Source organism: Beta vulgaris, chromosome 4 (assembly GCF_026745355.1).
Source record: "Beta vulgaris subsp. vulgaris cultivar EL10 chromosome 4, EL10.2, whole genome shotgun sequence".
NCBI lineage: Eukaryota > Viridiplantae > Streptophyta > Magnoliopsida > Caryophyllales > Amaranthaceae > Beta > Beta vulgaris.
The window spans coordinates 12,659,637-12,684,989 of NC_079205.1; the positions used below are offsets into that span (position 1 = coordinate 12,659,637).

The window sequence follows — 25,353 nt, forward strand, 5'->3', positions numbered from 1 at the left end:
GCATAAAAAATAATTAGTCACCTGTTGCGCCCCCACCTGATGCGCACCAAAACCGCATCTGAAAGGCCAGTTTTGACTGCATCAGGTGGAGTTTTTTCCACTAACGTTTTGAACCTTACAGTATTTATGGCAATCCCTTAATATCCTCCCGGATTTCTCTCTTCCGTTTTTGGTCTAGTTTCTTCCTATAAAATCAATGTCGTTCTTATCAGTTGAACACACACAAAAACTCATTCTCTTCTGTTCTTCTCTTCACTTTCTTCCTGGGTATGTACTCATATCCATAGGCTACTCTGTTTGTGGTGACAGTTTCGGTTGTTGTGTTAATCTTGGGGAGCTTTATTGCCAGTGTCGATTACCAACATTGTCGGGCGTAATTGCTTTCAAGTTAGTGGTCTCCTACCATGGCACAACCTTGAAATCAGTTTCTTCCTCGCCATTGCAATTATTAGTTTCTAACAGGCACTAAGAAGAAGTAAATCATTGTTAGACAACAAAAGTTGCTTAGGTATTGACCAATCATAAATATCCTTAAACTTCCACTCCATACAACGTGCATATGAAGTTTTTGGGGTTAGGTTAGTGGGTGGCTGAGCAAGGGTGCAAAAGGAGAGGGGTTGGTTGGGCGATTTTCAGGGGTGGGGTGGGGACGTGGGCTGGGCAGATTTTGGGGGTTGATGTGTGGTTGTGGGTATGTTTTTCAAGGGTTTCGATAATGGATGGCAATTGGCGAGGGTACCCTCTGAATTTTCGTAAAATTAAGAGATATCTGGTGAAAACACCATTAGGAAAAATAATCGATAGAATGCTTTTTATCTCGGCTTTTAACTTTTAAATAATTTTGAAATATTTATAGCACTGCAATAAGTAGGAGTACTACTTTCAAAGAACAGTTGATCTTGTATGAGACTGTCTACTTTTAATTTAAAATTAGGCAACATCCTAAACTCAGTATTAAGAAGAGAATGAACCACTTTTTCGAATATAGGCAATTTAGGGTTGTTCATTTGGGATATTCGATCCAAAATTTCATATCAAGAAAAATGTGATTTAAATCCAATTCGAAAAATTTCGGAACGGAACAGTTCGAATATCCGAAATTTTCGGACCAGATTGATCGAGTGTCCGAAAACTAAAAGAAAAGAATTTTCAAAGGAAAAGTTCATAAAATAAGTTTGGGATCGTATCACCGGAGATTTCGTATATACGGACTTGAAAACGGATATTTTTGATCGAATATCAGAAAATTTTCCATGTTTCGAACATTTTCGACACCCGAAAATGAACATTTTCGATCCGTATCCAATCCGAAAACGAGAAAAACCGATCGTATATCCGAAAAATCGGATCAGATCGATCGGATCACGAATCGGATCGACCAGGTCAGATATTGGGTCAGATATTTATGAATACCCCTAATATGCATATAGCTACTAGTTTAATCTATTCACAAACCAATTTAAGCTATTTAGTAGTCACATTTTTCAATTCATTTGGAATTAATTTAATCCATTTAAGAACTAGTTTAATCCATTTGGTTAATCCATTCAGTAAGACTAGCGGGTTATTTTTATAATTGTCTGATATAGTTCGAGATTTAAAGGGAAACAAAAGAGGGAGAAGAGAATGGATGACTGTTGACCCAAGATGTATAAGGATAGTGTTTTTTTTAAGGTAAGGAGAATGCCTCCTAATCGGACCAGAACCTCACACAAGTCAACTCGGCCCGAATTTGCAGGTAAGGCCCAAAAATGATTTTTGCAGAAAAAGGGGTGCAACACGAGACTTTTCAGGAGGTCACCCATCCTAGTACTACTCTGTCCCAAGCACACTTAACTGCGGAATTCTAATGGGATCCGGTGCATTAGTGTTAGTATGATCGCACCCGTGCAATGATAGTGTTGGGTTAAAGTAAAATGGAATGAATTTGTTACAAAATTTGATTTACCTAATTTTATGGTAAAAATAGACGGTGTATTTTAATAATTTGTGTTAAAAGAAGAACAATATTTTAATATAACAAAAAAGACAATTTAAACTTTAAAGGACATTTAAACAATTTTATCTTGTACAGACGCAGAATTAGATATATTTTCAATTAAGGATGACTTACAACTATTTAAAGTTTCAAAGATTATTTTTAGTAGTTTAATCAATAGATTTCATCAAAGAATACAAGGAATAGTGTGACGTCTGCCTGCTCATAGCCTCGTAAAAGTTTGGCATGGAATCTTTTTCTGGTCAAAGGTGTGAAAAACTTCTGTGAGTTAGATTTGGTATAAGATCTTATTGAGTATGATATTGGCATTGCTGTTCTGCCTCGATGGATAAACGCAACGATACAAACAATTTAACAGGGGAAAAGAAAATCAAGGAAAAAGTTTCGAAGTACCTGAAAATTTGGACAATGGTTTTAATGTTTTTTTTTTGATAATATATAAATAGGAATGATTTTAATGTTGTAATGGAATATTGACGCTCTCCCCAAGCTTCATGATGAAGCAATACTCTTTCCGTGTTTTTTTTAGTTTGTTCATTTAAAATCTTTACACTATTTACAATTAGAGAATTTTTTTTAATTTTTCTTAATAGATAAGAAAAAAATATAATCATGTGAGTCTTGTTTGATTCTGATAGAGTATAAATATATTCCTGGGGCCTCAACCGTCAGCTTAAGCTGACGGTTGAGGCTCCAGGAATATATCTATACTCTATCAGATTCGTCTCAATAAATATTTTTTTTTACTAATATTCAATCATAATAATATATACTTATATGTAATAAAAGTTATGTAATGTCAAAAAAAGCATTGATCATTTAGAAATAATCACAATTTTAGAAAAGATCTTGTTAAAATTCCAGATTGATTTTTTATTTATAAAAATACTCCATGGACTCAAAGTGGATTAACTCATTCTGTATCAAACCCCTAATCCCCCAAATTTAAATTTAGAACAAATACATTAATAGGAAATTATACAATGCAATTAATTAGGCATACAATTAGAATATTTTCCAATAATTTTCCTCAAAAGAAAAGAACATTTTCCCAAATATAATGTTTCCTTGATAATTTCAAATACTGACTAGAATTAGAATATATGCACATGTTTATCCCTTATTAGTTTAATTATACTACTGCGTGTATCAATCCATAAATTAACTTGTGCACAAAGTTTTCGACATTTGATAGAATGGCATTATACGATATATATTATTTTTATCGTTAAAGTTGATTTGATATACAGTAGCAGGTATTTCTTTATTATAAGTAATTGGTATAGGTCCAAACTATTGATGTGGTTATTTTATTCTTATTTCATCATTTTCAATATAGGTTTGATGTACAATGGTAAATTGAGAACTAATTAAACTATATTAAACACATAAATAGAATAAAATCGATGTATTTATGCTTTTTTATTTCTTAATATTTGCAGCCATTTGACTTTTGCATAATTCATCAATTAATTTTGACTATACGTTTGTACAATATACTTCATCCTTTTCTCAATATGTGACAAACTTTGAATTACTTGTCAACTTTGACCATTAGAATCTCTAATTATATATTTGTAAAAATTATCAAAATTTGGTACTATGAAAATATTCATCAAACAAATTCAACAACATTTTATATTATCATTTTTGTTTTTATATATATCAGTGAAAAAAAAAATCAAAATAAGGTGTATGAATAGTGCAATATTAACTAAAATGTTGCTGGGATTACTAGACATAATATGTATCTAACAAATATCAACTTCTTATATTCATTACCTGATACTTAGATATTTTAATGATCAGAATTTATTGTATTTTATTTTGATATACTTCCCCGTTTTATTTTAAATGAAACATTATATTGGGTGAAATGACACTATTTATTGATCAGTTTTGACCCCCATTTATAGTCATTATATAAGGAAAAACATAATCAAGTAGGATCTCGTTAGATTTGTCTTGATGCATACTATTAAATTATAATATTTTTATATTTATTTACTTGTGTATAATTAAAGATATTAATGATTAAAGAAGCGTGTTAAGTTGCATAAAAAAGCAAATATTTCATTTAAAATAAAACGGAAGAAGTACCTAAAAATCGAGTAGTTTCTTGTATTGTAAAACAAATGAAGTATGAAACAATAGAATATATAAAGTCTTACAAAGGGAAGGAGAGGAAAAGATGTCACGTGACACGTGAGAGGGCAGAGGAGTCGGTGCATGGTTAGTAATAGAAAAAGAAGTACCCGCACGAATTGCGGATATTGTCCTGCCCATAGTCCCCGCACGCAGCAACTTCCCCTCATTCTCTCACTCGCTATATCATTAGTCTACCATATTACTATTTCTAATACTTTCCTGTTATGGAGTTTCTAAATTCTAATTGACTAACCAACAACGTTTATTTTGCTAATTAGACAGTTCTACAAATTTCACGAGGTGATTTGCACCGAAAATTTGACAAAGGTGAAATCTAGAGTCTTGATGTTACTGCTGCCACATTCACACTAATCATTGAAGTTATAAGTCTGAGGTTTTTTTATGTCATATTCTACTGACACCATCTCCAACTCATTCTTGTCTAAGACCAATCTGTCCATTCTAAAATCTTTTTTATAATTCATGTCTGTACCTTAGATTGGGTAAGCAATCTCCACTTCGCCACTATGGAAGTTAGATAATGATAAAACGCTCATATTCAGTCGACAACTCATAGCATAACCAATGGTTAGACCAATTTTAGGGGTGACCAATTATTTTATTACTTTATCTTTCCTCCACCTCATTTACGCCCAACTTACCCAAAAATCCTTATTTTTTTACTCCCAATGGTTAGACTGATTTAAAAGATCATCAAACTCTCTCTCTCCTACTATTTACCATACCCCAAAAAAGTAAAACCAAATTAACTAACCCAGTATACTCTTGCCACATGTCCACCTTTATATAACTTTGGCTGACAAGTTTTTGGGATGAACGGTCCATCCCAATGCCCAGTTCATCTTCTTCTCTCTCCTCTTTGTACTCTCTCTCCTATTTTTTATTATTACTTTTTCCCTCTTTCTCCTCATGAACTCCCAAGAGTCCAACCACTGGGTATGCTCTCACAATAATAAGTATACAAACGTAAAAATAGAAGCAAAAGTCAGTATTTTGAACACATAATTAATGGTTTTTATAAATAATTAATTCTATTTGAGGACAACAACTGAATGTGACACATAAATTGGTTCAAATTTTTACTTTTTGGCAGAGATCACATGTTTAACACGGACAATATTATCATTTCAACATATCTACATACACAAACAGGGTTAATTTATCAATAACAAGTGTATCAAACATATATACAGGTAGAGCTGGCCACGGGCTGGCTGGGCCTGAACGCGGGCCAGGCCCGCGGGCTTGAGTGTATTACGGGTCGGGCCAGGCCCTCGGCCCATTAATCTCGGTCGTTCCGTGCCGGGCTGAGAAAATGGGAAGCTTGTCCATGGCACGGCACGGCCCACGTGCCTGGCGGGCCGGGCTCATGCTCACCGCGGGCCTGGCCCGAAAATCACAGCTTTTATCAAAATAAAGTCCCAATCCTTATAGACTTTGGCCAATTTAAGTCCCAGCCCACGTGCCCAGCCACGGGTCTGAACGGGCCAATTTCACGGGCTCGTGCCGGACCCGGGCTGAATTCCAAATGCCTCAAACGTGCACGGCCCACGGCCCATGTTATGGACAGCGGGCCGGGCTCGGGCTGCCCGCGGGCCAGCCCGACCCGTGGCCACCTCTATATACAGAGGTTTATTTATCAATAATCTGTATTTTGAACACACAAATAGAGGTTTTTATAAATAACCAATTATATTTTTTTATTGGGAAAAGCTGAACGAGACACACAAATCGATTCAACTTTTACTTTTTGTCAGATATCAAATGTTTACTTTTTGACAAAAACTTGCCTTTTTATATTTTTTATCATAAACTCTTTTTTTACATAAAGGTAACTTTTCGGAAAAAAAAATTATTATGAGTGGACAAACTGCCCACCCATTATGAGCGCTTTGTCACTCCTCATGGAAGTTAAGGTGTTCAAATGAACCAATACATTCCTTTAATAGGAATACCTTTTAGGCTCTGTTTGGCAAATAGAGTTTAAAGTTTATTTATTAGAGTTTAGAGTTTGTTGTTAGAGTTTTAACTTTTTGTTCAGCAGATTTGACTATTGATTTGACAACTTTTTTTATAAATGTGTTTGGTAAAAATTAACTGATTACTAAAAGCTTATTGCCATTTATTTGTGTAAAATGATATTTATAGATATTTTAATACATATGTGTAGTATTATTAGAGGCAAAAAAAAGTCATTAAACATATTTCTACCTAATCCTCTAAAGAAAATCTCCTTATAAGAGCTTTTTCATTTTTAGAGTTTTTATTCCAAAACTCTCTCTAAAACTCTCTTTTATCAAACACCCCTTTTAGAATTTTTGACTAAACCTATCTTTTTTCTCCAAAACTCTAATTGCCAAAATGTATCATGTACGTATATTTTTATTGAGTAGTATTTGGTCACGCGACAATATTCGAACTTTAGATTCTTAATTAAGATATTGGATTTGGAGAAGTAGTGTTTTTTTCAATTTATACGTTGTATCCAAACTGTTTTTGAATTCTATACATTACCCTTTAACTTAAATTTTTGAATGCACAATACCCTTATTGCTATTTATACGCTGTTAATATCGTTTATTTTTTTTTTGATTTAGTTGACTTAATTTAACTTATACATAGTTTAACCTTAGGAGAGAATATTTTACAAATTAGATTAGTTCCATTGGATTGTAAAAAGTAAACAAAATTCATGACATATAATTAGCGGTAGGGGTATTGTGCATTAATATAAGCTAAGTTTGCGGGTACCGTGTGGAATTTTGAAAAGGTTGAGGTACAACGTAGAAATTGAAAAAATACAAGGATATAACATAAAATAACCCTACCTTTTATTATGGTTTGCTACAAAGGAACTCACGTATAAATAAAGTAAAATTACAACCCAAATATTTTAATTTGAATTTTTTAAAATCAAATCAAATAATTCGAAATTCAAAACGTTCAATCCAAATCTAATATGAAATATTTCGGATACCAATCCAAATATATGAAACTTGCTAATAATGAAAATAGAAAAAAATTATACAACTTTCCTAAGAATGACATAGAAATGAGTAATAATGGTATCATTTATATGAAAAATGATATTAATTTGTGTAATAATGATAAGGTATATAAAGAGTTAATAAATAATAGTGAAATAGGAAAAAAAAAACACAATTTTGCTGAAAAATAACATAGAAGTAAGTAAAATATAATGAAATAAAGAGTAACTAAATGATAATAAAGTAGAGGAGAATGGTACAAGTTTACTGGAAAATGACATAAATCATATCAACAATGACATGAAAAATATTTAAAAATGACATGAAATTGTTCCAAATCTCACATGTATGAACTAAGAGTATGTCTTATGAAATAAACACTTGTGATACATAAAAAAAATCAATTAAAGAATAAAGGTAAGTCTTGAGGGCAATTTTTTTTTTACTTTGACAACAAAATACAAAGTGTGACCATCAAAAGTAATGGATGAAATATTTTGCTAAGTTTTGTAAAGGTACTCTCTCTGTTTTTTATCTTTCTCACTTTCCTGTACGTATTTCCTAATGCACATATTTGAACATAAATATCTTTCATTATATATTAGTAAAAATTATAATGATTGAATATTAATAATGTATTAATTGAGACGAATCAAACAAGATCCCACATGACAATATTTTTTTCTTATGAATTAAAAAAAAATTGAGAAGGTTATCTCTAATTATGAATAAAATCAAGATTATAAGTGATAACGATAAGAAAAACAAAGGAAGTAATAAATAGGACCTAACCCATGGTCTTATTTCAAGGCTCTCCTATGCCAGTTGTAGCTTTGGCACATGAACGAGTTGGGGTAAATCTTCTTATATGATCTAGTTGAGGAATTGAAGTTGAGACCTCAATATATATCAAAATTAATGTGTTCTTATATGATATAAACCAGTCTTAATCCAAATTGTACTTACTTGAATAGAAAAAAATAATGACAATCAAAATTAATGTGCCTAATGTTGGAATTAAAGTCTCAAAGTTAGTCATATTCATGGAGTATATCTTTGTTTGGTTTTGTTCATGAAATACCCAAGTCCATGGAAAGAATATAAAGTTATTACCTTGTTTATATACTATTATGTTTCTTTTTTGATAATTTAGTTCATTTTATCAAAACTCTTGAAAGAGTTAAAGGTGTACATCACCTTGAACAGAAAGACAAATACAAAAGAAGCAAAAACCAAACCTCTCCAAAACACAACAAGAATCACTCAGGGGGTGTTTGGTTCTGAAAGAATATAATCCCTTGATTATTCTCATTATCATAATTAGTTTATATACATGAGATTAGGAGTCAATCTAGGCTATACATAAGGAAACTAACATATTGTTACCTAAATACAAGGCTTACAATTAACCTAGAATATTGACAAAATAATAATAATATTTAAATAGTTATTATTCTAACACACCCCCTCAGTCGAAGCAAGAGGAGGACGGACACTGAGACTGTCTCGAAAATGTTCAAACAAAATCAAAGGAAGACCTTTAATGAAAATATCGGCAATCTGATGACGAGAGGGGACATGTAAGACTCGAACGTGCCCTCGTGCTACCTTTTCGCGAACAAAATGAATGTCCATTTCAATATGCTTCGTGCGCTGATGTTGAACGGGCTTTCCAGTGAGATAAATCGCACTGACATTATCAAAATACACCAAGGTAGCAGTCGGAATAGGACAATGAAGTTCCAGAAGGAGATTCCGTAACCAGCACGACTCAGAAACAACATTGGCAACCCCTCGATACTCAGCCTCTGCACTGGAGCGAGACAATGTAGGCTGACGTTTAGCAGACCAAGAGAGTAAGTTATCACCCAAGAAAACACAATATCCCGACGTAGAACGACGGGTATCCGGATAGCCACCCCAATCAGCATCAGTGTAAGCAATGAGCTTGGAGATAGAGGAGGGATATAAATAGAGACCATGGTCTAACGTACCCTGCAAGTAGCGCACAATGCGCTTAAGAGCCAGCATATGAGCTTCACGAGGATCATGCATATATAAGCAAACCTGTTGTACCGCATAAGATATATCAGGACGGGTGAATGTAAGATACTGGAGGGCCCCAGCAAGACTACGATAGAGAGAGGGGTCGGCAAAAGGAGCCGTGGAGGTGGAGCTCAGCTTAGGTTTGGTATCAACTGGAGTGGAGGAGGGCTTGCAAGAGGACATCCCAGCACGATCAATGATCTCAGCAGCATACTTACGCTGAGAGAGAAAGAGACCACCTGCATGTCGGGTTACAGCAATGCCCAAAAAATAATGCAAAGCACCCAAATCTTTCATAGCAAACTCAGAGCTCAGCTGAGAAATAATAGACTAAAGTAATGCATCAGACGAGGCAGTCAAGATGATATCATCCACATATAACAACAAATAAGCCATAGAGGTGCCATGAATGAACAATGAGTGATCAGACATACTGTGAGAAAATCCAATGGTAGCCAAATAATCAGCAAAGCGTTGATACCAAGCACGGGGGGCCTGCTTGAGGCCATAGAGAGATTCCTTCAACAAGCATACATAATCAGGATAAGTGGCATCCCTATATCCCAAAGGCTGATACATATACACAGTTTCTTTCAGATCACCATGGAGAAAGGCATTTTTAACATCCAGCTGATGAATAGACCACTGCTTAGATAAAGCTAAGCTAAGAATAGTACGAACGGTAGCCGGTTTCACAACCGGACTAAAAGTCTCACCACAATCCACACCCACCTGCTGAGTTTTGCCATCACCTACAAGACGGGCTTTATGCCTCTCAAAAGAACCGTGAGATTTTTCTTTATGAGCAAAAATCCACATAGAACGAATCACACTAACACCAGGGGGACGGGGCACTAACTCCCAAGTCTTATTTTCAATAAGAGCATTATACTCCACATCCATAGCCAGTTTCCAATTGGGGTCACGCAAAGCCAACACTGGGTTATGGGGTAGGGGGCCGAGGGGTTGAGGTATGTAGTGAAAAGAGGGGTTTGGGCTTAAAGATACCCCGTTGACTACGGGTGACTGGGCCTCGGTGTGGAGATGGGGGAGGTGTGACCATGGGCTGGGCGGTTAAAGGAGGTGAGGTGGCATCGGGCTTGGCAGATGGGCCCACTGAACCGGGGAAAGAGGAAGGAGGGGAGTGGGTGGGGCCTGTGGTGAGCTGAGATGAGAGACGCTGCCCATGGGCAGCAGGAGATAAAGAAGAAGGCGGGCCTGCTGGAGAAAGAGGAGTGGAGGGGCGCGGCCCATTGGCAGCGTGGGACACAGCTGGGCCGGGTCCAGATGGTGAGGAATGGAGAGTGGGTTGGGCCATGTGATGAATAACATAGGGAGTTAAATTGCCATCCAAAAATTCATAAGATGAAGCAGACGGTTTGTGAAGGGAGGAAAATGGAAATTGTGTTTCGTCAAATATAACATGGCGACTTATGATAATTTTTCGTGAGGAAATATCATAACACTTGTAGCCCCGATGATTGGAAGGATATCCCAAGAATACACAAGGAGTGGAACAAGGTTGAAGTTTATTTATTGTGGTGGATGGAAATAGAGGATAGCACAAACACCCAAACACCCGGAGATGAGAGTAGAGAGGATCCCGATTGTAAAGAAGTTTGAGGGGAGATTGGTAGTCTAATAATTTGCTTGGAAGAATATTAAGAAGATAAGTAGCCATGGCCAAAGCATGATGCCAAAAAGATGGTGGGAGAGATGCATGGATCATGAGAGTTCGAATGATATTATTAATGGTACGAATTTTTCGTTCTGGTTTGCCAATTTGAGATGAAGTATGAGGACAAGAAAACCAAAAAGAAACACCATTAATGTTACAAAAATTGCGAAAAGGGCCATTATCAAATTTTGTACCATTGTCACATTGAATATTTTTAATTTCCCGTTCAAATTGAGTATGAATGGAAGCTCGAAAATGAAGAAATGTGGAAAACACCTCAGATTTCTTAGACAGGGGAAAGGTCCATAAATAATTTGTAAAATCATCCAACAAGACCAAATAATAACGATGACCCATAGTACTAACAACAGGAGAAGTCCACAAATCACTACGAATAATATCAAATGGGAACATAGTGCAAGAATTTGAGGCAACAAATGGCAGTTTAATGTGCTTGCTAAGAGGACAAGAATGGCAAATATTAGAACTACTGGAAGAAGTACAAGAAATATTATTATGTTTCTGAAGACATGACAAAATAGATGGTCCCGAGTGACCAAGACGCTCATGCCATAAAGAAGGAGTTAAGGCCGCAAAAGTTGAGGGTGAAGCATTATTGATAGTGGTGGTAAGAGGATAAAGATCGCCCTGACTGTCACACCTCATTAGACGCATTCCCGTCTGATAATCCTTCACAGAAAACCCAAAAGGATCAAATTCAACACAAACAGAGTTATCAGTGGTAAATTTGCGAACAGAAACTAAGTTTTTAATTAATTTGGGAGCATGAAGAACATTTTTAAGAGCTAAAGGTGGGTTAGGGGATGACAAGGTAGTATGACCATAACCAAGAATCGGAATTGACTGACCATTACCAACTAGGATGCCACGACAATTGAAAATAAGAAGAGAGGTTACCTTGTCCCGATGTCATGTGAGAAGTTGCTCCCGTGTCCATGTACCAATTTGAATCAGGAGGTGTGAGACCAAGAGTGTACATAGCGGCCTCAATATCAGTGGCCATAGGCTGCCCCGAATCTGTCACATAGGCCTGACGCCTTGAACCCAACACTCATGGGCCTGAATGCATAGCCGGTGGCCTGGGAACATTTGTGGGCCTAACCCACTGCCCTGTAGAAGGATACGGACAAGGGGGAAACTGCCACCCCCACTACCATGGCCACGGGCCCCATGGCTGCTGCTGCTGTACCTGCTGTCGTGGACCCCCACTGCCACGCCGACCACCGTGGCCACCACCTGAGCCCTGGCCGCCGCCGCGGCCACCAGTCCGACCACCGGATTTTTTTCCTGAATTATTATTAGGACGATTTTGAGGTTTTTTTCCAGTATGATTATAAGGGGAACCATGATTATTATTATCATCCATATCATTAGTGGCAGCCACCATAGCAGTGGTGGAGCCGGTGGTATTAGTTTGAGCAAGTCCGACCTCCTCTAAAATAAGCATAGAACGTGCTTGATAAAATAAGGGAAGAGGAGAAGTTTGACGAATTAACGTACCAACAGTAGAGTATGCCGGAGTGAGACCGAAGACTAATTGAAGAACAAGACGATCATTAGACACAGGGGAGCCCACGTTTTTGAGTTGATCCGAGAGCTCTTTGATGCGTTGGCAATATGCCGACACGGTGGAGAAATCTTCCATTGAGAGATGAGAGAACTCTTGTTCTAGGGCCACTGCACGGGAGTTTTTGTTGTCTTGGAATATATCTCGGAGGCGGTTCCAAGCATCCATGGCGGTGGCATCCGGTTCAATGATGGTGTGAAGGAGGTCAGTAGAAATGGTGGAATAAATCCACTGGAGGACAGTAGCGTCCAAAGTAGCCCACAACTCCGTTTCGGCCGCGGTGGAGACGGTTTCCGACGGTGTCTTAGGTGGTAGTATGTGGTGCAGAACCCGGTGGGATCTAGCATGGACCTTAAACAACTCCGCCCATGTAGCATATTGTACATTTTCCATCTCTAGAGGGATAGGGATATTATTCTTAATATTAGAGACGGCAAGAGCGGGATGAAAAGGAGAAGAAGATTTGGATCCAGCCATGGCAGACGTGAGGAGGCCGGCTGGAACTAGGCGGAAGACGTGAAGAGGAAAGAGAGAAGAGAGGAATCTTCTATTATTGGCTAACTGATACCATGAAAGAATATAATCCCTTGATTATTCTCATTATCATAATTAGTTTATATACATGAGATTAGGAGTCAATCTAGGCTATACATAAGGAAACTAACATATTGTTACCTAAATACAAGGATTACAATTAACCTAGAATATTGACAAAATAATAATAAAATTTACATAGTTATTATTCTAACAGGTTCACTAGTTTTAGGTATGAGGTACGGGTTTGGAATGAATAAAACCCATACCTAGTGTTTGTTTAATTTATTTCTATATTTTAAACCCATACCTCAAACCCATACGGTATGGAGTTTAGAAACCCATGGGGGGAGGTGGGTATGGCTCATACCTTACCTCTAGGTATCAAATAAAAGAAGATTTTTCATTCCTAAATGAAACCAAACACAAGGTATTAAGTATCAAGTTCCAAACCCATACCACTTTAATTTCATTCCTGATTCCAAACCCATACCATTATATGAACCAAACGCCCCCTCAACGGTATCACCACTAAAACGAACTAGAAACAAACACAACTACCACATCAAAGAATAAAATAACACCAAGCTCACTAACTGAAAAAACAGCAAACTAAGCCCAGCAAAAACCACCTATGAGTCGTGACTCCCATCTCACATGAAGTGCCAAAGCCCCCACAATCTTTACTAATAAACCAAGGTATGCTCCATAAATCTGGGTATTAATAACATCAAATTCTGCTGGATTTTACAGCAAGTGCGTAGTCTATAGCAGCATTAACAAATTAGTCAATTCTAGAAACGGTAATGTTATGGTTGATTTTTCAGGTTGATATTAACGCAACGACTCAAAGTCTTTGACGCTGTGACACAGGACCAGCTGCATCAAGATGACATAGAGACTGAGTCAATGAAGCTCAACAAACTTTATTTGCTCCGGGAAAGATGGAGCTAAGTTAGATCGCGTTCTGCCAACGGAATAAAGGGACTTAGTAGTTGCACAAAATAAGGAGTTGGTTACAGTTGAAGGAGCCTTGAACAGAGAATCTCCGAGATTCCGGAAAATAACCGTTGGAGCAGATTTAGTAGGAAGCAGTAGTATTTAAGTAAAGAAAAAGTCATATAAAAGATCACTTGATGCACGAGAGAAAAAATACATAAGAAAAAGGCAACGTCTATTCTTATTTCAATACAATCATTTGTTCATCTTGGACGACGATCATCGATAGTGGACTGGTGGAATCATCTCCACCCGCGGATTTGAGCCACCTTCATTGGGATTTTCCGCGTCACCATTTCCTTGTATCATTCCCTTGTACTTCCCCTTTGCAATAACTTCTTATTCTGCTCATATAAACATCTGGTTGTTGTGTCCCTAACTTCAATTCTGCCGTAAGGCGAATTTTAGCATAAACAATTTGGCGCCCACCGTGGGGTAACAGCCAGATCAATTGCTTTCTCTCAAAATCGACCAAAATGCCTGAAGCAATGAATCTCGACGAGATGCAAAAGCTCTACGATCAAATGAAGGCAGAGATGACATAGATGAAAAAAGCTAATGAATGTTTGTCCTCTGATTTCTCCTCATCCCAAGAAAAAATTCAGAAGCTATAAGAAGAGTTAGCTTCAACCAAGGCATCCAAAGCTAAGCATCGTGCTAGTATGGAGGATATCCCTATCATGATGCAACCCTTCACTGATTCCGACAGCGTCGATTCTGATGGCGACGAGGAGTTCGCAAAGGATGACTCCTTGAACGATCCCGAGAAAGTCAATGAAACAGAAGACGGAGATCCTATGGCGAATCGAATGATCCTGATTGAAAAGAAAAATCATTGCCTGATGAAGCTTATGTCCCAACTTCCAGGGGAACCAACGCCCGGTATTGTCGAGCATCCTGATGGCTATGTAGCGTCGCCGTTCGTGGAAAGGATTTCAAAGGATGCACTTCTGAAAAAGCTCAACCTGCCTGTTCTCATCGCCACATATGATGGTTCAACCGATCCCGGCGAGCATGTCGCCCAATATAAGCAGCGAATGTGGCAAGCGTCTATCACCTGGCATCTCGTGGAAGCCTGCATGTGCAAATCTTTCGAAGCCACGCTGACTGGCCCCGCTCTTAAATGGATCGGATCCCTCAAACTAGGAAGCATCATCAACTTCTCCACCTTGGTCAACAAGTTCTACGATAAGTTCGAAGGCAGCCGCAGCTTGGACAAGCAGACTAGTGATCTATATGGCGTCGTGCAAGGACCAAGAGAATCTGTCCGCAATTATTATAATCGATTTAATAAAGAAATGATTAGTATTAAAGACTTTGACACCTAAACTGCTATCGAATGTTTCAGGAAAGGATTGATTCTCCGATCGAAGCTGTACAATCGCCTGACGAAGTATCCATGCCATACATTCGAAGAAGTCAAAGCCCGAGCAAAGGCGTAAATGCGTGTGGAAGAAGACACTAGTAGAATAAATGCTATTTTCTACGGTGATATTGTTGTGGTTTTACCTATACGCAGCAATATAACACGCAAAAAGAAATAAAAAAAATAGAAATTGACAATATTGTTGCGGTTCCCGCCCAAAACCGCAGCAATATTGTCTAACGGTTATCATTTTAAAAACATGTGGGGCCCTGTACAGCTAATATTGTTGCGGTTTTCACGTAGGACCGCAACAATATCATTAAAAAATATTTTTTTTTAAAAAGTATAAACTATGCAGTATGCGTGCATCGGGTAGGGTTTTTTCAATCTCATTCTTTCATCCTCTCAACTTCTCACACGAGGTTTTACTTCCTCTCAACCTCACCCTTCGCTCAACCTCACACTGCTCTCAACCTCTTATCTCACCGATCCTTCCTCGGTCGTTCTCAACGACTAACACCAGCGCTTCCTTCTCTATCTCTTCCGGTTGTTAGTTCGTCCTTCGTCGACCCTTCTTTCGTTCCACTGAAACTTAAAAACGTTGCCCAAAATATTTAGGGTTTTCTTTTCTCACGCCCTCCGTTCGTTCTTTCGTCGACCGTTCATCGTTCGTTTGTTCTTTCGTCGGTCGTTCATCCTTCATTTGTTCTTTAGTCGGTCGTTCATCGGAATCTGGTTCGTTCTTCGTCGAAATCTGGTTCGTTCTTCGTCGAAACGTGGTTCGTTCTTCGTCGATCTCCTGTTCGTCCTCGCAACACTCGTGGCTCATGGCTCTTCGTCAACACTCGTGGCTCGTGGCTCTTCGTCAACACTCGCTGGTGTTCTTGGCGCCGGTCATCGCGGTAGGTCGCGAGTTTCTTCGATATTTTGGGCGATCTTTCAGTTTCTTAATTTCAGTTTTATTTTAGGATTTTTTTTATTTTTAGTTTCTTGTTTTTTTCATATATTTTTTCTATAATTAGTTATTTAGTTGTAATTCTTGTTTTTTTATTTTACCTTCTAATTTTTTTGTATTATTTATGTAACTAGCTTTTTTGTTTTTATATATTAGAGATTCATATGTCATTTTATTTTGAGTTCATTTGCGAATTGGTGGATAGTGAATGGGTTTGTTGCCTGATTTTAATCTTTCAAATGTGACTGCAAAATGCAAAAATAAATTTTTTTTTTTGGTTACCAGGACCTATTGCTGCGGTTTTGGGCCAAAACCGCAGCAATAGTTGGACATATTGTTGCGGTTTTGGCCCAAAACCGCAGCAATACTATCTGTTAAATAGATAATACATAATAATATTGTTGCGGTTGGCCTAAAAACCGCAACAATATTTGTAGATATTGCTGCGGTTTTAAACCGCAGCAATATTATTATTACCTATTGCTGCCCCCTTAATTGCTGCGCGTGCAAAACCGCAGCAATATGACACTTTTTTACTGCAGCAATAAGCATTTATTCTACTAGTGAGATGATGTTATCCTCAACACCATTTCTAGCCGTTATGCACTCGAGAGTTCAGTAGATCGCAAATTTTACGCCTCAAAGAAGAGCAATTAGCGAAGCCAACCTTACAACCGTCCTGGTCAAGTACATAACGTGAATGATATTGTTGACAATGCAGGAACTAACTCAAAGACAGAGCAACCATCCTATCCCGACCTTGAATCTTATGGATTCTCTGTCGATGTCGGGGGCATAGTAAATGTATTAACCAAGATCGGAGCGCCCGTCCATTGGCCACGAAAGACTGATCGCGCAGACGCACAGAAAGATCAAACCAATTGGTGCCAATTCCATCATGATCACGGTCACAAGACGGAAGAATGTATTGCACTGCGACGCGAAGTCGCGTTCATGCTCAAGAAAGGCTGCAAGACCTACTGAGCGACAAAGGAAATCGTCCTTTGAATGGAATCCAGCCAAACCTATTCCACCTACGTCACCAACGCGTGTTAGGGTAATTAACGTGATTTCAGGTGGATCTGATGTATGTGGACTAACGTATTCCACAGTCAAAAGGCTAGCAAGAGAGGGTCCCGCCTCATCCACTGTTCCTAAATCTTGCAGGTCTGAAGAAGAGTGTAGACTGTAAGCGATGGCAATCACCTTTGACGATGATGATGTGTGCGACGCGGAACATCATGACGGCTTAATTATCTCTTTGACCGTCAGCAATTGCTTGCTACGACGCATGCTAGTCGACGAAGGCAGCTCAGCCAACATTATTTTTAAGAGCACTCTTGAAGGTATGGGTTTATGTGAAAAAGATATAACTAAAAAGTCTATTGTCTTAGTGGGTTTCAATGGAGAAGCCCAGCACACTGTGGGAGAAATCACACTGGCAACCCTGGCCAAAGGCGTCAACTTGCCAACCAGGTTCAATGTCGTAGACTGCCCATCCGCCTATAATATCATCCTTGGAACGCCATGAATTCACAAGATGAACACAAGCCCATCAACATATCATCAGACGCGGAAGTTCCCCACTAAATGCGGGGTCCAAGAGATAAAAGGCGAACAGAAAGCCGCACGAGAGTGCAACAGCTCATCAGTCAAGCTGCCAAAAGCGCTAATCTAGCAATTAGCGGACGGATTAGTGCCCGATGAGCAAGACGTAGACGAAGTGGTGCTCGATCCATCCTTTCCAAACCATGTCGTCCAAATAGGAGCGAAACGATCGCAAGAAATGTGCGACTAGGTAATTAACTTTTTGAAAATTAACAAAGACTGTTTTGCCTGGTCCCACAAAGACATGGCAGGTATCATTCTAGACTTCATCACGCATAAGCTCAATGTTGACTAAGAGCACAAGCCGATCAAGCAGAACCGACGAAAGTTCGCACCAAAGCGCAATGAAATCATTAACGACGAAGTGCAGATACTGATTGACGCAGGTAAGGTGCGCGAAGTAAAGTATCCTGATTGGCTAGCTAACGTTGTAGTCGTAAGCAAGAAGAATGACAAATGAAGGGTCTGCATCGACTTCACGGACCTCAACAAGGCTTGTCCCAAGTATTTATTTCCCTTCCACATATAGACGCTATGGTCGATGCCACGGCAGAACGTGAGCTCCTGACATTTATGGATGCATACTCTGGCTACAACCATATATTAATGCACCCTGATGATCAAGAAAAACGGCTTTCGTCACTGATAAAGGTATCTATTGTTACAAAGTTATGCCGTTTGGACTTAAAAATGCAGGTGCGATGTACCGGCATTTGGTCAACCAAATGTTCAAAGACCAATTAGGCGATACTGTGGAAGTGTACATCGACGATATGCAGGTGAAATCAAAGCAGGTGAATGACCACGTCCAACACCTTTCAGAAGCCTTTAACGTCCTTTGCAAATACAGTATGAAGCTAAACCCTACTAAATGAACATTTGGAATTGCTGCAGGAAAATTTCTGGGCTATGTCGTGACGCAACGCGGAATTGAAGCTAGCCCTGGTCAAATTAAGGCACTAAACAACATTCAATCTCCAAGAAATGTTAAGGAAGTGTAGAAGTTAATTGGACGCGTCGCTGCCCTAAATTGCTCCATATCAAGGTTGGCAGAAAAGTGTCATTTATTCTACGATGTGTTGCGTAAGAACAAAAGTTTCGACTAGATTCAGAAGCATGAGGACGCGTTGCAAGCACTCAAGCAATATCTTGCCTCCCCTCCGTTATTGTCAAAACCCTGCGACGGTGAGACGCTGCAGCTCTACTTAGCAGTCAGCAACATATCTGTCAGCGTCGTCCTGACGCGAGAAGCATAAAATCAGTAGCTTCCGATTTATTACGTCGGTAAGTCTCTATTAGACGCAAAGACCAGGTATTCGTCCTTAGAGAAACTCATTTTAGCTTTAATCACTGCTGTCAAAAAACTAAGATATTATTTTGAACTCACATTGTTGTCGCTATGACTAATTATCCGATAAAGTCTGTCTTGCGACGACCCGAATTAGCAGGTCACATACGCAAGTGGGCGATAGCACTCAGTGGCTATGACATCCAGTACCTTCCTAGAATATCAATCAAGTCGCAAGCGTTAGCCGATTTTGTGGTTGAATTTAACCTTGAGCTAGAGAAACTCGCAGAGGATGAAGTCGCACAGATTAATCAAGTTAGCCATGACGCATGGACCTTATTTGTTGATAGATCTGTCTAACTTTCGTGGTGAAGGTCTAGGTATGGTTCTAAAGTCGTTACAAGGGGACAAGATAGTACGAGCCATCTGTTGCGAGTTTAAAGCGACAAATTATGAGGCTGAATACGAAGCATTAATAGCAGGGATGACCCTGGCAAGCGACTTGGGGGCAAAAGCATTGAAAGTATATAGCGATTAATTATTGATAGTCAGTCAAATCAAGGGCGAATTTGCAGCAAAGGACTCCAAGATGATGTTGTACCTAGAAATCACTCAAGAAAAGTGTAAGATGTTTAATCCTTTTGCAGATTCCCAAGGATTAGAATACTTAAGCTGACGCATTAGCTAATCTCGGATCATCTCTAAGAGACGTATCCTTCAATTCTGCTCCCATCATCCACTTAACAACTCCAGCAATAACTAAAGACGCTAATAACCTTGTCGCGACAACAGAAGAGTGCGTTCAAATTGACGAAGAGGACAACCTTGTTGCTTGCGACAACGACCTAAACGCTGTTGACGATGACGCAGCGACTGGCAATCCTATTGTTGAGGAGTTAACTATTAGTTGGATAAAACCATTTTACGATTACCTTACTAACGACATACTTCCAACAGATAAAGCAGAAACGCGTGAAATTTGCTTCAAGGCGTTAAGATACGTCATCACCCAAGGGGTGTTGTTTAAAAAGTCAGTCGTAGGTCCTTCCTTGCGTTGCTTAGAAAAGAATCGGTGGGACAAAGTCCTAGAAGATCTGTACAAAGGGACATGCGGAAACCATTTAGGAGAATGCAGCATGTTCATTAGAGCATTACGTATGGGTTATCACTGGTCCACAATGAAGCAAGACGCAATCAGGTATCTTACCAAATGTGATAGTTGTCAACGACACGCATGTATGACGCATAAACTTTGTGAAGTTTTGCATCCTTCTTTAACTCCATGGCCTTTCATGAAATGGGGAATGGATATAGTTGGTAAATTACCTCCAGCCCGAGGACAGAAGGTCTTTATGTTAGCACTAACTGACTATTTTTCTAAGTGGATAGAGGCAGACTCCTTTCAGCAAGTACGGGATAAGGAAGTTATTTCTTTTATATATACTAACATTATATGCAGGTTTAGCGTCCCATCCGAAATAATATGAGACAATAGGTTGCAGTTTATTAGCGACAAGACGAAACACTTTTGTGACGAATGGAACGTTACATATTAACATCAACACCTGGATATTCACAAGCTAATGGTCAAGCTGAATCCAGCAACAAGACAGTCATTGACACGTTAAAGAAATGTCTCACTGCAATGAAAGGAAAATGGGCAGAAGCATTACCATCTATCTTGTCGGCAAATCGCACAACGCCACGCACCGCGACAGGACAAACACCATTCTCGCTGGTCTACGGATGCGAAGCTGTCTTGCCAGCTAAGGTAAGTATCCCAACTACTAGATATGGTTTAATGACAGAGCTGCAGAACCTTGACGAGCTGTTCAACGACCTGGATACCATAGAAGAACTGCGAGATGCAGCGCTAGTTCGCATGGCAGCACAACAACAAACAGTGGCATGAAGTTTCAATAAAAACGTCTAAGCCAAGTCTTTCTTCGAAGGCGACTGGGTACTAAGAAAGGTATTTCAGAATATGCAAGAGCTTAATGCTGGTAAGTTAGGACCAAAGTGGGAAGGACCTTACCAGATTAGTAAAGTCATTGGCAACGGTGCCTACCAATTGACCCGACGCGACGGAAGCATGGTACCACATAGCTGGAATGCCACTCACCTTATAAGATACTTCTTCTAGCTAAGAAATCTGTGACATTTTGTTTTGTTTATGTTCATAGATAATAAATGACAAGGTTGTCATCATAGTGTCGCTGATGTTCAGCGACATTGTTTCACCGTGTGTTGATTTTTTTCAGGATGTTTTCTTTATCATCGTTCAAATGTCGTAACATTCTAATGACGTGACAAATAACTATTTACTTTTCCTAGTTCAATAACAACGAATCATGGATGACATCATCAACGATCTCTTTCTTTTCCAATAAGTTCGTTACTATGGCTCTCTTAAATACAATATGCGTCGATTAACCGTAGTGTTCTATGAACCCGCCCTCCTTGTCGCAAGTAAGTACATGTGTTTTTTTTTCGTATGATTAAGTTTGTCACTCCTGGAAGACAGATGGTCTAAACTTGTGCGACAAAGATAGGCTTACTTAGCGCCTGATTTTGCCGTAAGAATGTTAGAAAAACGACATACATTAAATGCATAAATACTTAGATTAACAAAGTAAATTGTAGTCTGGACGACCAAAATCATAAGTGCTAAAGTTATGACCACTCCCATGAGTGGCCCAAAAAGACATAAACATAAGTCATTCTCATGAGTGACCCAAAGCAAAGTATGTTAAAACATTCTAAGGTTCAAAAGACAAACAGATGAAAAAGACTTAAAGACTAAGCGTCTGGAGTCTTGCAAGACTCCTTTTCCATCGACGCAGCAGACAATGGAATGTTAGCCGCCAATTCCTTCTCTGTGTCTAGGCCAGGAGGGATGTCTGACATCGTAAAAGCAGCACAGGACGTAGTCTTTCCATCAACACTTCGAGGAGAATCTGTTGTAGCCATTAGCTCGTCCGGCTTCATCAAATTCTTGATGCCCCCTAGGCACTAAAGGAAAAGATCTATATCTTTTTGTGGTGTCCACGATGCAGTCTTCTTCATCATATGCTGGTACATCAGCTTCGCCTTCACCTTCGTAGTCACCTCAGCTTCGAGCAAATGTAGCTCATTTTTCTGAGCGTCAACCCGAGCCTGAAGTGCCTTAATTTCCAGCGCGACGCTTTCTCCAGGTCGACAGCCTTTTTACTTATCTCCTCTAGATCTTTACCGTTTTTCTTCAGCGTCTCTTCCTTCTTCACCATATCCGCCTGATTTTTCTTCAACTATGCGTCCTTGTTTTTCATTTATTTCGAGCTCGCATTTGTCAGCCTTGAGTTTCATCGTTTGGTGACCTTTCAGTAATGACGACATATCCTTCTTCGCCATAAGAAAGTGTTGCGACGCTTGCGTAACGAAAAATCAAAGGTAAGTAAACAGTTGTGATTTATTCCTAGTGTCAATAAAAGGAAAGAAAAACAAAGAAAACAAATCTGGAAGTTGAGCTCTAGGCCATCTGACATCATGCGAGGGAGAGTATGTTCTTTTGTCCTCTCCTCAACGCAAGGAAAAAGGAATTCTTCCGCCTCTGGCCAAATTGACCTTTCCAATAACATAAAGTCATTGGGCACCGTTACGGTGTACGATGGACCTCCCTTGTATGGGGGAGCCATAAATTCAGTCTTGCGCGCCTTGGGCACAGTTACATGTTCGTCGTCCTCCAATTAGACGACAGTAGTGTTATTCTTGCTTATCGTCGTTGCAGACGTCGTCACATCATACATTTCCCTTTCTCTGTTTCTTCTGCGTAGCGTCTCCGCCAGCACTTGACTGTCCATAGAGCCTCTAGGACACGATTGGGAAGAATCTATAAAAGATGAGAAGTCGTTATGCTTATGAAGTTTACGGCAACGACGAAAGATGAAAAGTGACGCAAGAAAAACTTATCAGTAGCCATGGATGAGCAGCTGTTCTGATTGGCGAAAAGGATCCTCCTGAATTGTCTTTCTTCCTCTGATGCTTCCAAAAACTTCTCGCATAGCCGCGCAGACTCGTCGCAATGAGTCAATAGTTTTGGGTTGTAAGAACAGTGTTAACGACGCGACATGCTAATGAACGATTAAAACATTACTAACCTTATGTATTCCAGCCACCAATTAACGCCTTTCCAATCTCTCCCAGAGAAGACTCTTCACAAAGACCTATCTATTTTTCTAGCCTCTGTCGTTTGATTGGACTCCACCAACCAACGTCTCTAGCCTTGCCTTGGCGTGAAGGCTTATTCTTTTTTTGCTTTAACCCTAATTTCGTAGCACAACAATAGGCCGTGAAGAGTAAAAGCTTCCTCACATGACGTCGTCACTCTATCAACGACGCTCAAGATCCTACGAACTTGGGGCATTATTTGTTGTAGGCTAATCTGATAAATTTGCATGAGGTCCCTAGCTATGGGAGAGAAGGGTAAGAGAAAACCTATCTTAAAAGGATATTCATAGAGGACCACCCAATTGCTTGGGCACATCTCAGGTTATTCGTGGGGCTCTACATTCCTAATCACAGTGTCGGTTGGAAGGTTCCCTAACTCTAAGAATTTCATCATATCTTCCTCAGACATATTGGATTGTGTACCTCATACTCAGTTTTCCTCTCCGCCACTTTCTCCTTTCCCTTCGATTTTTCTTGGTTTTTTACAAAATTCCTAATGCTACGCCTATTAGGAGTCATAAATGAGACTAGAGAAAGAAAAATTGAGAAACAAAGTGCAAGCAACAGCGAAAATTTACCTGGTATTGAAGAACGATTCCGACGAGAAGCAGCGGAGAATTCTATAGTAAAATCGGATGTTTGAGGAGAGAGAAAAAGATGGCGTGTGTTTGAATTGCTTAGGCACGATTTTTATAGCTCTAAAAGTAATCATTAGATTAGCAACAGATAAGTATTAATTGCATGGTTTTTTCTTATCTTTTGTGCGCTGGCCCTTGGTTTACTTTTGATAATTTTTATCAAAATCAATTGCTTGCTCATTATTTCCTATCTGTTAACAGGCATTCTAACGCACTGACATTTGTATTGACCTTTGTGTTTTACATCTGATGAAAATTTGTATTTGACTAACAATTGTCTTATGGATCTTGGACTATCCCCATTTCAACAATTGAGGGCAAACTGTTATGGCTGATTTTTCAGGTTGACATTGACGCAACGACTCAAAGACTTTGACGTTGTGACACAGTACCAGCCGCATCAAGATGACACAGAGACTGAGTCAATGAAGCTCAACAAACAGTCCGAGAAAGATGGAGCTGAGTTAGATCGCGTTTTGCCAACGGGAAAAAAGGGACTTAGTAGCTGCACAAAATAAGGAGTTGGTTACAATTAAAGAAGGCTTGAACGGAGAATCTCCGGGATTCCGGCAAACAATTAATCGTTGGAGCAGATTTAGTAAGAATTAGTAGTATTTAAGTAAAGAAAAAGCCATATAAAAGTGATAGAGTATAAATCTATTCTTGGGGCCTCAACCATCAGCTTAAGCTTTTGGTTGAGTTGGTCCCTTGACATGGTATCGGAGCCAGCGTAACATAAAGGTCACGGGTTCAAATCTCATCCACCCCCTCCTTTCTAAGTGAAACATTTAGCGCCAGGTATGAGAGACCTGTGTTGCATCCACACTTCAAGCCCAAAGGGCTCTTGCGTGAGGGGGCGTGATAGAGTATAAGCTGATGGTTGAGACCCCAAAAATAGATTTATACTCTACCAAAAAGCTAAGATCACTTGATGCACGAGAGAAAAAATACATAACAAATAGGCAACTTTTACTCTCGTTTCAATACAATCATTTGTACTTAGATTTCAGAACTTAGTTTGTAATGATTGTTGTTCATCTTGGACAACGGTCATCGACAGTGGATTGGTGGAATCATCTCCACCCGCGGTTTTTACCCACCTTTATTGGGATTTTCCGCGTCACCATTTTATTGTGTCATTCCCTTAAATTTCCCCTTTGCATTAACTTCTTATTCTGCTCATATAAACATCTGGTTGTTGTGTCCCTAACTTCATTTTTGTTGTAAGGCGAATAGCAAAACGAGCAAAATCTAATGAATAAAAAAGTTGATGTTTAAGTAAACGTTTTGAA

The 25,353-nt window shown here is 39.0% G+C and overlaps 2 protein-coding genes and 1 pseudogene across 2 annotated transcripts; all 3 read right to left on the minus strand.

Annotated features, from left to right (window-relative positions):
• Nucleotides 1–1,769: 1,769 nt before the first annotated feature.
• LOC125497138 (5S ribosomal RNA) lies at nt 1,770–1,887 on the minus strand (annotated as a pseudogene).
• Nucleotides 1,888–8,610: 6,723 nt separating this feature from the next.
• Nucleotides 8,611–9,498, minus strand: LOC125496486 (uncharacterized mitochondrial protein AtMg00810-like). Its single transcript, XM_048641957.1, has one exon. The coding sequence runs from the start codon at nt 9,496–9,498 to the stop codon at nt 8,611–8,613; it is 888 nt and encodes a 295-aa protein (XP_048497914.1).
• Nucleotides 9,499–12,050: 2,552 nt separating this feature from the next.
• LOC104891544 (uncharacterized) lies at nt 12,051–12,944 on the minus strand. The gene has a single exon (XM_010677250.2). It carries the CDS (start codon nt 12,942–12,944, stop codon nt 12,051–12,053), a length of 894 nt encoding a protein of 297 aa, XP_010675552.2.
• Between the last annotated feature and the right edge of the window lie 12,409 nt (nt 12,945–25,353).

Bases quoted from the DNA above. Each gene is read 5' to 3' on its own strand.
- LOC125496486 (XM_048641957.1), bottom strand. From the start codon at position 9,498: ATGAAAGATTTGGGTGCTTTGCATTATTTTTTGGGCATTGCTGTAACC.
- LOC104891544 (XM_010677250.2), bottom strand. From the start codon at position 12,944: ATGGCTGGATCCAAATCTTCTTCTCCTTTTCATCCCGCTCTTGCCGTC.